At 42.9% G+C, this 14853-nt stretch overlaps 1 protein-coding gene across 2 annotated transcripts in view; it reads right to left on the bottom strand.

Moving 5' to 3' along the window:
• Positions 1-4680: 4680 nt before the first annotated feature.
• vps13c (vacuolar protein sorting 13 homolog C) overlaps positions 4681-14853 on the bottom strand; it is a 38060-nt gene continuing 27887 nt past the window's right edge. For both annotated transcript variants that reach the window (XM_061067556.1, XM_061067555.1), the window contains 24 exons: positions 14676-14780; positions 14403-14555; positions 13900-14025; positions 13676-13809; positions 13149-13275; positions 12825-13060; positions 12597-12741; positions 12232-12372; positions 12070-12151; positions 11536-11605; positions 11228-11339; positions 11031-11144; positions 10755-10885; positions 10432-10513; positions 10151-10264; positions 9946-10021; positions 9541-9704; positions 9410-9455; positions 9139-9262; positions 7578-7692; positions 5947-6038; positions 5743-5866; positions 5575-5649; positions 4681-5478 (listed from right to left, as the gene is read on the bottom strand). In XM_061067556.1, the coding sequence (XP_060923539.1) occupies positions 5377-5478; positions 5575-5649; positions 5743-5866; positions 5947-6038; positions 7578-7692; positions 9139-9262; positions 9410-9455; positions 9541-9704; positions 9946-10021; positions 10151-10264; positions 10432-10513; positions 10755-10885; positions 11031-11144; positions 11228-11339; positions 11536-11605; positions 12070-12151; positions 12232-12372; positions 12597-12741; positions 12825-13060; positions 13149-13275; positions 13676-13809; positions 13900-14025; positions 14403-14555; positions 14676-14780 (2790 nt within the window). In that variant the 3' untranslated portion in view covers positions 4681-5376. The remainder of the gene's footprint in view (positions 5479-5574; positions 5650-5742; positions 5867-5946; positions 6039-7577; positions 7693-9138; positions 9263-9409; positions 9456-9540; positions 9705-9945; positions 10022-10150; positions 10265-10431; positions 10514-10754; positions 10886-11030; positions 11145-11227; positions 11340-11535; positions 11606-12069; positions 12152-12231; positions 12373-12596; positions 12742-12824; positions 13061-13148; positions 13276-13675; positions 13810-13899; positions 14026-14402; positions 14556-14675; positions 14781-14853) is intronic.

Genomic DNA, 14853 nt, shown 5'->3' on the forward strand with positions numbered 1-14853 from the left:
ATCTTCATCATCTTCATCATCACACCACCACCAGCTTCACCATCTTCTTCATCACACCACTAGCATCTTCATCATCTTCTTCATCACACCACCACCATCTTTATCATCATCATCATCTTCATCACACCACCAACCATCTTCGGCATCAATCAGCTGGCCACGCCCTCACGGCTGCAGCGTTCGTCACTCGCCGGCGCCATCACCTGTTTGAAAACTGTTTCATCACTGAAGTGCATTCTGGGACATGCTGGCCCAGAAGGGATCAACCAATCAGAGCCTTTGAAATGAGACGAGAGCTTGATTCTCCTGATGCATGATGGGAACTCGAGATGTGAAACTGTGAAACTGAAGAGGAAACTTTTTCAAAGAGTCAGAAACATTTTATTGTAAATCAACTGGACTTTTATTCTGAAAATAGTAAAGAAAAGATATAAAAGGTCTAAAACCAGATGTGAAGAAAACAAAAAAAAGAAACTGATTAAACTCTTTAACTTTAATTCAACTCTAGAACAAAGTAACTTCATGTTCTGGAGTCTCAGGTGAGAAGGGAATGGTTCCACATGAGGAAGAGAGCAGGTCACATGTTCTGTTCCTGACTGTGTAGAAATCAAACGTCCTCCTCCGCTCGGCCTCAGCAGCTGGAAGTCATTACACCCCACCCCCCCGTGTTTCACCACAGTATAAATCCACTGAGGACTCCGAGCCAGACGAGTCCGAGCCAAGTGAGTCGAGTGTCACAGCAGCTCGGCTGGAAGGATTCAAACCCTCAGATTCACAAACATCGTTATCATCAACAAGCGTTGATCTGAATGTTACATATTTTAACGTGAAAATGTGTTTACAAGGTGAAAAAACTACAAAATAAATCAGAGTGATCGTTGAGACGGAGCAGATTTAAACCTGCAGCAAAGTCACTGACACATCACTGACCAGTCACCAGTAGTGGGAAATAACGAGGTAGAAATACTTTGTTTCTGTACTTAAGTAGATTTTTCATAAATCTGTACTTTACTTGAGTATTTCTTTTCCTGACGACTTTTTACTTTTACTCGTTACATTTGAACAAAAATATGTGTACTTTCTACTTCTTACATTCTCAAACTTTCTGACGGGTGACTTGTACTTTTACTGACGTCACTTTTAGGTAAGATATCTGTACTTTTACTCAAGTATGGCTTTGAAGTACTTTATACACCACTGCCAATCACTGACACATCACTGATCAACCACTGGATCAATCAATCATCAAGTGTCAGTCTCTGCTTCGGATTTTGCTGTTGTAGAAACATAAACTTAATTCTGTTATAACCCTTTGATACACAAGCTATGCAAAACCCTTCTAATGCACAACGTATGAAATAATACAGGCAATGAAAACGAGTCATTTTTGACACATACATTTGTCAAAAATTACCAGTTTTCATTTCCTGGGTTATTTCATGCTTGGCTGGGTGTTTCTTTGCTATATTCTTTTATTGCTTATTGGTGCTCTTTCATTCAGGAGGCTTTTGGATCAAGGTCTTTTTGGATCCAGGTCTGTGTGGATCCAGGTCTGTGTGGATCCGGGTCTGTGTGGATCCAGGTCTGTGTGGATCCAGGTCTGTGTGGATCCAGGTCTGTGTGGATCCAGGTCTTCTGGAAGGCTTCTTCGATCACACACAGTAGAGGACGAGTCTCTTGTTTCATCAAGGAGCCTATTTCCATTCAGGAGAGCTGGATTCCAACAGAAGAAACATTTAAATAAAGATTTGTGGTGTTCAAAAAACAAGTAAATTGGGGATTACCTGAACATTGAATGATGAATGTATAGAAAATAAAAACTGAACCGGGTCACTTTTGACCCCTGTTGTGTATCAAAGGGCGTTAAAGAGTCTGAAACTTGAGTAAAAACACTTGATGACTCATCAGTTATTTTACATGTTGATGAAGTTTAAAAGAAGAAGTTTCATTAATGTTGCGTCTGATAAAAGTCAGTTTTGCACTCGTGTCTCTCTCTGACTCTTTGAAAGTGAATTAAAACGTTTCCAGGTTAGATTCTGGATCTGAACCAGGGTTTGGTTTAATGAGTGGAACCTCCAGCAGAGAACAGACACTGGGACCAGAGCTGCTGTTCAAACAGTTAAACTTCTCTAATAAAAGCTGAGACACAACAGCAGCTCTGAGATCAGACTCAACAGATTCTTCACACTGGAAACCACCGGAGAAAACCTGACTCATTGTTCATCAGTAACGTAAAAACATCACTTTTCAATCCTCATATTTCCCAGAATTCTGCCTCAACCTGGTTCCTGTTTCCATGACGACTGACGATATGTTCGATGGCTCATTAAAAAGATTTATTTTATTTTGAAATCACTCAGTCTCTTCTAACAGGAAACATGTGGAGCCGCTTCTCTGCAAAACAAATTCCCAATAAATTTATCCGTGAGCTCTGATTGGTCAGAATGAAGTCACCTGATCAGTCGATGTTACGACAACGAGACAAAATGGTGAAAAGCCTCAAACACTAATGAACGACATCAGAACAGGACAGTAAAAATCATTTTATCTATAAACTATCATCTGGAGTTGAGTTTTAAATCAAGTCATCTGACATCACTATGACATCACTATGACATCACTATGACATCACTCTGTCTTGTCCTACAGTTTAAACTTTTAAAATCGACAGCGATTTGGCTGATGACATTATTAAATCGGCAAAAGCTCTAAAAAATCACATCTGGAAAAATAATGATGCTGCTTTTTTGTCGTCCGTGTGAAAGTACAGTATAAATATTGATGTTAAAAAGTACCTCACCAAGAAGACCACGCCCCCTGGTGTTGACAGGAAAGAAACTGCTACAGGTTTAAATGAACACGATCATTTCCACGAGGACTCGGCTGCTCACGTTACTTTCTGTTATTGTTGTTCACGTGAACAGATCAACGTGTTGAGAGGAAACATCAGCAGGAGCTTGAGCAAACTGGTCAGTGGTCGGTGAGTTCTGGTTCACCCACTAACCACTGAACTGGTTTCACCCACTGACCCTGATGTGATGTGACAGCGACTGAGTTCATGACCGAACCGAGAGAAACTCATAAGAGAGGAAACGTTAAGAGTCGGATTTACTCATCAGAGCCAGAAAACGTTTCTTACGCTGATTGTTTTAAAACCAGAGAAGAAGAGTTCAAAGTCAAATCTGTCCACTAGCCGCATCTCTGTCGTTTTCTTCTTCTCCTTCGTATATTTGAATCCTCTGTTAAATATTTTCACCGTGAAATAAAAACATTTAACCTGACCTTCACTCATCCGATAAAAAGAGTCACATGACCCTGACCTGCAGGGACGTGGCGCGTCTTCACTTCCTGTCCGAGCTGCGCAGGAACAGGACGTCATCAATCTGTTGCCATGGATATCATTAATCAGAGTCGGTTTCCGTGGAGACAGGATGAACATAGTTTACTTATCGGAGAGGAGACGCCAGCGAACGGCTGTAATCTGAGACAGAAGGTCGGGCAGCAGCTCATTGGTCGATACGACTCTGGACCAATCAGCGACCTTTGACTCGGTGAAGCAGCACATCCTTCTGTCCTGGTCTGAACCGTCTCACTGGTTCCTTCAAACTGGGGACACGAGTCCAGTGAGTCCCTCGTCCCTCATCTTCATCATCATCATCTTCTCACCTCAGCTGAGGTCACGAGAATCTGTGTGCGATGTTTGACGAGCAGCTCGTGGCCTCGGACCATGATGCATCTGTCTGGTGACATCACAGATCTCAGGTCCGAGTCAGTTTGTAAACAGTCTGTAAACTGTTGGTAAAGAGTCTGTAAACAGTTTGTAAACAGTTTGTAAACACTTGTACATGCAGTAAAAGAGTTGAACGGTCAGTAAACTATCTTAAACTTAATTATCAGAGGTTGGAAACCTCACTCAGAGTCTTGAGGTCAAAGGTCGCCTGGAGGAAGCAGGTTACCATAACGACCAAGCAGACAGGAAGCATCTGTTCGGACACTGCTTTTACTTTGGAGGATAAACTTTTAGTCTGAAAACCACCAATGAGAATTTTTGTAATTTTTGTGATCAGATTTTACTGAAAAATGTAATTTACTGTGTAATATTATTTTGTATAATATAGATAATATTGTTTTATTTTGTATAATACTTAACAGTAGAGTCTAAGTCGAGTAAACTGACCTCAGATCTGTTTCTCTCTCTGAACGACCTGTTCCAGATGTTTCCATGACGACAGAACCAGGTCTGAACAGAGAACAGAGGGAAATCTTCCCATGATGCACTGGGACAACTCCCCCACCAGCCTGTCAGGGCGTCGTATAAACTGACTCAGGGTCAGTTCTCTCTGAGGATCAACATCCAATCAGATCACACGTCAGCCTGAGAACCGACCAATCAGGAAGCAGCAGAAACAAGCGACATCTGGAAATCATCTTCTTCACCTTGATCCTGTTTTTATTGTTGCCATGACGACGCCCTGCAGAGCGACAGCCTCACAGTGTGTGTGTGTGTTGAAACCAGCTGTTACACACATTAACCTCTGTGTGTGAGTGAGTGTGTGTGTGTGTGTGTGTGTGGGGGGGGGGATTTGCAGTCTGCTGCCTCCTGCTGGTCTGAAGTGATTTACAAAGTGAAACAACAGCAGCTGGTCTCAGTCTGATCACAAAGTTCACTCGTAAAGAAAATGTTAACAATCGTCTTTATAAAAATCTCTTTGGCTACAGAGCAGGTTATTTATTTGAGCTTTGATCTTCAGACGTAAACAACAACAAAGACAGAAACAGATGAAAATAAATCAAACAGTTCATAAACAAGTGGAACTGATTCTTCTCTCTGGAAAGATTTTAGTGCAACACCTCATTTAACTTCATCTTAAACTCGTGACAGCGCCACCTGCAGGCAAACCAAGATAACCCACAGCCCCAAGTTGTCAAAATTATATAATTAAAATAAAATAAAAACATTTCTCTGACGACAACAGATACAAATATTTGATACATTTAGAATTTCATTCGATAATGAATTATTTTTAAACAGGAAGTTAAACAACATTCGTAATTCCTACATTCAGGAAAAGCCCAATAACAACTGAGCTTTACTTTTTTCTTATATAAACAACTTCCTGTCCACTAGTGATTTGTTTAATGACTCAATACATATAAACAATAAAGTTTTATGAAGCTATTCAATTAAACTTTACTGAAAAAGTGCAGAGTGAGCTCTGATTGGATGATTCCAGATGTGTAAACAGGAAATCAGTTTGGATCTGTTTCTACACTTAAAGGCACAGCTCGACATTCATTAAAAATCCTCTTTAACATCTTAAATTCTAACAAAGACACCTGCTGACAGGAAGTGACACCCGCTGACAGGAAGTGACCTCAGTGCTTGTTGTCTGGTTTCAGGAAACGCTGTGATTTCTGTCTCGCCATTCGATTCTGCTTCTGCGCCGTCTGAGCGTCTGATATGGCCGCCTGCAGCGCCTGTAGGTTACCATAGCAACAGAGTGAGTGAAGGGCCATAAACAGAAACAACAAAAAACACACACATGCAACAACACACACACACACACACAATACCTGAGCAGTGTTTGTGTCTCTGAGCTGAAGTTTCCTCACCGACTCCTCATCTCTATTTGTCAACGTTAACTTATGCTGGAACACACACATACATTTATTATTTACAGTTTATCTCAGGTTCATTTCAAAGTTTATTTTGAAGGTTTATCTGAAGTTTTATTTTGGTACCCTGCAGTAGAGGCTCAGCTCAGATCCCGTCACGGCCGGAGGACGACAGAAGTTCTCAAACAAACACTCCCACTCTTTGTTAAAATGGTCGACAAAGTTGATCTCCTTCACGCACAAGACTCTCCTACACAACGAAACAAAGGGAACAGTCAAACAACAATAACACAACAATGCTAGTGAGGCTTTTATTGTGGAGGTCTGTACCTGTTGGTGATAATGATGTTGGTCTTGCTGTGTCCAGGATAGAGACAGTGACGTCTGAACACTTCTCCGTCCAACTGTGTGATTTGTGAACGCTGGAAACAAACAGTTTAATTATTGATTTAATCTGCGTCTTTATGTTTTAACTGCGACACTGGATTCATCGGAGGCAACAACATCCAACTAGAGCGAACTATAAGTTACTTAATGTCACTAGAATCAACTTGAATGAACTAAAAGTTCAGAACATCTGATTTTCACTATAGAAAAACTTTTGGTTTATTGAATGATTACTTTTTTTTATGATTAAAGAATAAAATTTAAATGAATTCATTTAATCATTCAGTTATTTAATATAATATACACTGGTATTTACACATGATACCATTCGTATTATCACTGTTTTCATATAATATGCACAGTTGTGATGTGTAATAACACATTAGGTACATTTCAATAACATCTGGAAAAATGAAGAACGAGAGATGTTTGTATTGACACATCTGAGAAAAGAGAGAGTTAGTGAAGAGAGAAGTTTTATTACATCTGAGGTTTGAACAATAAGATTATATACATACACACAAGCCCACACACACGCGCGCACACACACACACACACAAAAGCCCGCACACACAGACACACACTCCGAATCAGACAGAGTTTCAGTTTGACAGAAAGAACAGAGTCAGAGGTCAGAGGTCATGCTGAAAATATCAGACACAGACGAACACAACACAGAATTATTAACAATATATAGTATATGATATAATACAGATAATATAGTATATAATACATTATTAAACAGTTTATACTCTAACATTAATATTGTATTATAAAGTACATATTATAACATTATATAGTATATAACATGGTTATATAACATACTATATAATAAGATATATATTTGCAGGATGAATTTAAATCTGATGTTTATAAAAATATCACTGATATCTACAGAAGAAACAAAATTTATCACAAAGTTAAAATAATTCACACCGAGCTTCTTTTTTCAATAAAATAATCATAAATAATTTTTTTTAAATTAACTAAAATATAATTTATAAATAAAAAACAACAGTGAAAGTTTTCTCATAAAGTGAGAGTAAAAACAGTTTGAGGTATGAAGAGAAATTAGTTTGAACATATTCCATGATTCATATTTATACAACAATATTTATAGATTAATAATCAGATCAGCAGAGTGAGAAATGAATCATATGATTAATAACAATAAAGTTGCTCAATTCAAACCCTGTTCATTCCTCCTCCGGCTGCATGAGACACAAACACGAGAAGAAGAGGAAGAGGAAGAGGAAGAGGAAGAGGAAGAGGAAGAGGAAGAGGAAGAGGAAGAGGAAGAGGAAGAGGAAGAAACTTCGGGTTAGTAATAAATGAAAAATCATTCACACAGACGACGGCTGTGTCTTAAAAAACAAACACGACGCTTAGATGTTGATATTATTATGATACTATTCTATTTATAATAAATATTATACATATGTATAATATTACGACTCAGACAAACATTTCACGACACAAGGTTTTGTTTTCGTGAAGATTCGGTTTCAGAACACGCGACGGGTGCTGAGGACAGGAAGTGACATCATGCTGCAAGAAAGTGAAAGTGATCAAACCTGGAAAAGATCCAAACCCTGAGACTCCGTCAGGTCGTAAGGTCGAATGATCCCGTCCTCGCGGATCAGACGCACCGGACGCAGTCTGGTCACTTCCTCTGTCGACTCGGCCACTCTGCGTGCGCACACACACACAAACAAACACACACACACACACAGGTCAGTTATGCGTTTTTAAAGCAGCTCACAACTTCACCTGTGAAACTGAGTCTTTCAAAAACCTGACGCTGGTTCAGTTTCTGTGTTTCATAGATGCACATGATGCTCTTTAGGAATCGTGTCTCACCTCGCTTGACCTCTACAGTGACGGCATGAAACGTAACGATCAACAGGTTATAATGAACTGACTGATGAGTCACATGACAGATGGACACTGAGGCTGCTGGGAAATGAAGGAACACAGGCAGGTTGTCGAGCCGATACACGTCAGTGTTTCCTCACTAAATACTTACTGTACTGTATCTCTTTTTGTGTATTAGTGTACAGATACTAAATTAATAATGATTAAACGTCTAAAACATGAATCATTATTTACGTCTTCATTAGTATTTAAATTATCTACATGTCTTTAAGTTCTTCTGTTTATTTACTGATATTATTTGTAACTACAAATATTTACATTTGATTGTCCTTACTGTCTTTTATAAATGACGCATGCATTCACACAAACATATATATATTTAATAAAAGTATATAAATGTTTTTGCATATTTTAAAATTAGATTTAATTTCAAATATAATGTTCTTTCAAGTTGTCAAGTGTTTTGTAGAATTAAGTAGCCAAGCAGTTTCCAAAAACAAACTAACAAACAAACAAACACTGAGGCTGTTCGTGTTTCTCAGAATCATCAGTTTCAACCAAACTCAGCAGAACCATGTGATCATTCAATCAGCCAATCAGCCAATCCCTGAGGAGGGGCCAGGCAGTGCAGGGGGATTCTGGGTAAGCTCATCAGGTGATGACTCATGATTATGAAAACGTATCACTGGATTAGCAGCTGGTCGTTGGTTTGTGGGAAACAGGAAGTGAAGCGGGACGGCGACTCTCCTCAGAGGCGTGGCCTCCTGACTCATGATGCTGCAACAGGCTGGGGCGGGGCTTATAGTGGGCGGGGCTTGTGGCAGTGTTAGAAGAGGAAGTGACATGAGTCTGAAACGATGGATGGAATTTATTTGCGACACGATGCACAAACTCACCGTCCGTCCGCTGCACAACAACATGCAAACATTTAAAGATGTCGGTTAAAGCTCGTCTCCTTCAACTCGCCGCTCTGATCGGCCTCATCAGCCAATCAGAGTCATTTAAACATTCACGACGCCAGACAAGCAGGAAGTGAAGGAGCTGAGCTTTAACACATTTCATGTAAAATGCTCAAAACAAAAACCACAAGAAACGAGAAGAAGAAACTCCGGAGAGAAACGACAAGAGACAGAAAACAAAAATAGAAAATGTGAAAATTAGTGAACAGAAGAACAGAGACAACAAACGTTGTGACGCAAACAAACAACACAGGAAGTTCATCAAGGAACAAAACGAAGCCACACAAGCGGAAAGTCGTACCTCTGGATGCCCTGGAAGGTGCTGCTCGCCATGTCCACGATGCCGCCGGTCGGCCGAGCGACCACGCCCACCAAACCTTTACCGATTCCTTTGAAGAAGCCGGCGGCGCCCTCCTTCTTCGCCCCTGAAAAGTCACATGACACCAGCGGAGGTCAGAGTTCAACCTGAGATCTGAGTCTCGTGACGAGAGGAAACTGATGTTTTCCATCTTCCGTCTCTTCTGTAAATTTCATGGATTTAACTTCAGTCGTAGAATCAGAGAAACTTTTACCTTCCACAGGTTTGGTGACGATGCCGGTGAATCCGCCCACGACTCCCTGCAGAGAGATCATTGGTTACTGGGTCTCGTCGGCCAATGAGCTGCCGCCTGACGATGACATCACATCTGAACTAACTCTATACCTTCAACAATCCTTTTCCTCCTTTAGCCAAACTCGCTCCGAAGTCTTTGGACGGTCGGTTCATCTCCTCTCGCCGTTTCTGTTGATACTCTTTATCCATGGTGATGGCGGCCAGACCTTTCCCCACCGAACCCGTGATCCTGGACACCACACCTGCAGCGCCCCCTGCAGGACGGGAGGAGACAGACGGTTGATGACAGCAACCACAGAGCGGTCACGTGATCACACAGATTCATTATCTGTGTGTGATTAAAACTAAAAGTCGATGAATCACAACCAGACATTTTTTTATTTCTCTTTATCGTGGTCATCAGACACTGAATCAGGTGACATCACCGGACGCCACAGCAACACAGAGTCGTTTTCTCACCGGTGAAACACTGGAAGTGGATTTTCAGTTTCTTACCGACAGTGTGACCCAACAGGCTGCGAACGCCGATCACTAAACCTTCAGCAAACTCCTCTGGACCCTGAACGGCTCCCTGAGCAACACACACAATACACACGCGTCACAAAACCACACTAATAAAACAAATACACACATGAGGTCGTATGATCCGTGAATTCAGAACATTAGAGAGGATATATCAGAGTTCCAGTCTCCACGTTACCTGGAAAGGTTCGTAGAAGAAGGCCTCCACTCCCTCAGACAGACCCCGGATCAGTCCGAACGGATTCCCCAAGACGTCCAGACCCAGAACCAGAACGTACATCTGCCTCAGGAACTGCAGCCACAAAGAAACACGTTTCAAATCAGAGCTTTTCACACGTGTCACAGGCGGAGAGTCGATCCACGGAGACGCCGACGGAGCAGGAGGACGTGAAGAAGACTTCAGTAGAACAAGCAGAACGTGTCCTCATGTCTGGACAGAGGAAGACGTGGAGACGTTACCTGCTCGGTGTAGTGTCGGACCACCGCCCACATCAGCTTCTCTCTGCGGTAGAACTGGAACTTCACCTCGAAGAACGCCAGTCTGTCAGGGAGAGACAACCAATCAGCAACGAGCACATCAGACCAGACAGGAAGTCAGACATTTTCTTTCAGAGTCAACAAAACTAAAAGTTTGGTCATTGTTATTGTGTAACGTTGGATTCATTTTTGCAACAACACAAAGATTTATGATTTTACATATCGACACGTAAAAGATTCCTGGATTAAAACATGGACTGATCAACCTCATGATATGAGACTGAGAACAGAAGGAAGCTTCTCACTTGAAGATGAGGTCGTCCACGTCCGTCAGCGAAGCTCCGAGACTTTTCAACAACAAGTTCAGAGACTGAACAGCTGCTGGTTCCTCAGAGACATCGTCTCCGCTGGAGCCCAGAGACAGACTGAGGTGGAGCTGGAACACAAACAAACAGATAAACAAACAGGAAACTGAAATATTAACAGAAACCGACTGATATAGAGCAATATATTAATACTGAGACGTTAACACCATCTTCAGAGAAGGTTTGAGGGTAAAGAAGGAGAAGTGAGGTCTTCACCTTGATGGGTGAGATGTGGAAATGCTCGAAGAAGCTCAGTCCCGACGTGTCGCTGAGCGAAGCCTCCATCAGCTCGGCCTGCAGCAGCTGCAGATCTGAGTCCAGCAGCCGGGACTGAAACACAAACCCTCACGTTAGTCTCTGTGTGCTGGTCCCGGGTCGGGGAGTCGAACCGTCAACCTGCTGCCGAGCTCTACCTTCTGCTTGTTGGCCTCGGGGTCGGCAGGTGGAGCGAACAGAGCCAAGATGGCTCCTAGGAAACCCTGATCCAGCTTCACGGCCATTTCCTGAACCAGAGCCATGAAATACCTGCAGAGCAGACATTAGAAATCTGTCATGTAATAATAATGTTAAAGATAATAATAGTAATTAATAGGGTTAGCATTCAGAATGGAGGAGCCGGGGATCGAACCACCGACCCTGCGGTCAGTGGACGACCCGCTTGACCTCCGGAACGGTGATGAAATACAACAGTGACTAAACATTAAACCTGCTGGTCACTCACTTGAACTGCATGACGTTACTGTGCTGGTTGAACCTGGTGATGATGGACACGTCAATGAACGGCTTCGGCTCTGAGGCGACAGGATGAAGAGACTCATAACTCATAACTCATAACTCATAACTCACAACTCACAACTCATAACTCTGACCTCTACTCCCTGACCTCTGACCTCACACCGTCACAACCACAGACTCAGACCAAACTGAAGAAGACGTCTGATTATTAATCTGTTTGATTCTTAAGTGAAACCTGAGGATGAATATTGATGCTTCAGTTTAAACAAACTGATTTTGAGGATTTATTTGTTCCGTTCTAATTTCAAAATCATTTTCATCAAACTGATTAAAAAAAACTTTTTAAATACGACTGAGGATGATCTGGACTTTTTATCTGAAAGTTGTTTGATGTCATATCTGTAACTTTGTGTTTCTGAATAAATGCAGAGAGAAGATGGAGATTCAAATTGTGGGTTATAATATAATAATAATCTGAGTTTAAATCTGATAATAATCTGCAGAGTTGATGTTTTCTCACCTGAATCGAGAGCGATGGATTTTGGAGGAGAAACTGGATGAAAGACGATCGGGAAGATCGCACCAGGAAGCTGATTATCGACCTGCACACAGACACATGTCAGAGTGTGTGTCAGTTTGTGTGTGTGTGTGTGTGTGTGTGTGTGTGTTAAATTGTGTGTACCTGTAACCAGTGCAGCTGAGCTCTCAGGCTGCGTTGATGGGGCGACTGCTTGTACTCCACCTGGATCCCAGACAGGAAGTTCCTCCTCACCTGACAGGAAATCGGCTGACGCATCATCATGACGGCGCCGCTGAGGTTCACCTGACAACAAGTGACATCACAGTATCTCAGTCAGCTCATTGGACAACAGACTGAAGTGTCTGTTACAGTCTGATCGTAAACATCAGGAGAAGTTTCAGATCGAAATCACTTCCTCACATCAGAACTCTGAACTAAAGCACATTAAAGGTTTAGACATATAGACAAATGTCTTAACCAGGGTTGTAACGTTATAGTGATCTCTGGTATACACGTTGACCTCTGACCTCCAGGCTGCTCTCCAGTCGGACCCAGCCTCCCTCTGTCTTCCTGCTCAGCTGACTCTGGTAGGTTTTCTCCAGGAGGTTGATGTTTTTCTGACTGAACGGTTTCCAACGATTCTTCGGCTTCATCTCCCAAACAACGCCTGAGCTGTACGACAACAGAGGAGAGTCAACAACCACAAACACACAACTCAGTGGGTCTGTGATAACCAGTGATGAACCTGCTCGAACCTGGTGATGCCAACGTAAGCGATCTCCTGCTGATTGGTGTTGTTGATGAGAGACAGTCCCAGGTTCTGTAGAGACACCTTCACTTCCTGTTGAAACTGTTCCAGCTCCTCGGCCTGTCGAGCCTTCGACACCACGGCAACGTCCTCGGTGAACAGCACCACCCGCTGGCGTCCGTCCAGGAAGGAGACCCAGTGGACCTGAGACAGGCTGTCGTAGGAGAACTGACCCACATCGTCCTGAGGAACCGAATCATACAGAAATACTGTCGTTCTGGACATAAATACTCAATAAAATAAAGCAGGTGCCTGTTGGTGTGACTCAGACCTTCAGCAGGTCCAGTTCTCCTGAATGCTCCATGCAGCTCCAGCTGAGGGTCCGGACCCCCGCCGGGTCGTCCCACACAAACCGCCGCGCCTGACCCGGTTTCAGCTCATGAGCCGCCGTCGAGCCGCTGAGGAAGAGGAAGAGGAAGAGGAAGGTGGACGTTAGATTCCAGTCAAAGAGACTTAAGATTTGAAAAAAATCCCAGAATTTCTGGAGTCACTCAAAAAGATTCTGTGTTTTTAATAATGTTGTGGACCCGGTGTCTTGGAGTAAAACCATAACCTGCATCACCTTTAAGTCGACAATATACAACAATGTGAATATTATTATACTGAGACCTGTGATGACGGACGACTCACAACTTAAATAACCTTGTGTTAGTGTTGCCTAAGTCAGAGGTTACGACCTTCTGCTCCGAACTGCACAAACACAGTCTCAGGTTCTGAAGTTTCTAAGGTAATGAATGAAGCTGGCTTGGTGGTGTGTGTGCACCTGTGTGTGTGTGTGTGTGTGTGTTGACCTCTGACCTCTGCCTGAAGCTGACGGTGACCCAGGGTGTGTGGTTGATCATCAGAGCAGGAGCGGCTCCATCATAATAATCAGTGAAGCTTATGACGGTTGAGTGATCGGAGATGTTGACTTCCACGATGATTCCAACACACTGACAAAAAGAAACCACACACACATATATATATATAAAACTGACCACTGAGGAGAAATGGAGTGCTGTGATTGGTTGAGGGGAACTGACCATGTCCAGGCTCATCAGCGTGCCACTGTCCTGTCGGTTGAAGAAGAACAACTTGGAGGCGGATTCAGATCCGACCACACGGACGCACAACTTCCCCGAGGGGTTCTCCGGCCACAGGGGGAGGCACTGCAACACAACAACACAACACAACCTGTAACTCATCGGATTGGTCAGTAGTTGAGCTGTTGATGCTTAGAGAAGCAGTGTCAGTTACCATGGTGATTCACCGGCTCAATTTAACCTGAATCTAAACTTGAAGTTACCACGGTAACCTCAGATCCTGCCTCATGGTTCCGGCCTCCGACTGTCGGGTCAGTTTGTTCAACAGCTTTACAAACTACAGTACCCATGAGCCTCAGCAGATGTTACCATGGAGACACATCCATCAGAGCGATGACATCAGAGTCGTGACATAATGAAAACTGAACTAAAGGAATCCACATCCTGTGACCCAGCTCTGTGATTGGACGGTTCTCTGGCTATGAGGTGAGAAGGAGACTCACCTCTGTGGAGGAGATGTAGTGCCACCTGGTGGACGGAGGGCGAACCTCTCCCACTTCCAGCTCGTAAGACGACTTGTTGACGAGTGTGAAGAACGGACTCATGGTGACGATCCTCGTCAGGTTGAAGCTGCTCAGCTGGATACTGACGCCCACCTGACACACGGTAACCAATCAGAAACCAGGATCAGTAACCAGTGCTAGAGACTAAGAGTCAAAGACGAATCCTGGTTTTTCATTGGTTATAAATACAGGACAAGTTTAAACAGAAGTTACCAGAAAGTCCATGCTGTCGTCAGGACAACGGACACAACCGTAACTTCCGACGGTTTCAAGAGAGAAACCGTCGGACCAGGAGCTGGTGGAGACCGAGAGCTGCAGCTGCAACACAAACACAAACACACAATAAACACAATGAGCTGAACATGTGCTGGTGAGTGAGACCTGAACCAGA

Source organism: Limanda limanda, chromosome 3 (genome assembly GCF_963576545.1).
Source record: "Limanda limanda chromosome 3, fLimLim1.1, whole genome shotgun sequence".
In the NCBI taxonomy this organism is placed as follows: domain Eukaryota; kingdom Metazoa; phylum Chordata; class Actinopteri; order Pleuronectiformes; family Pleuronectidae; genus Limanda; species Limanda limanda.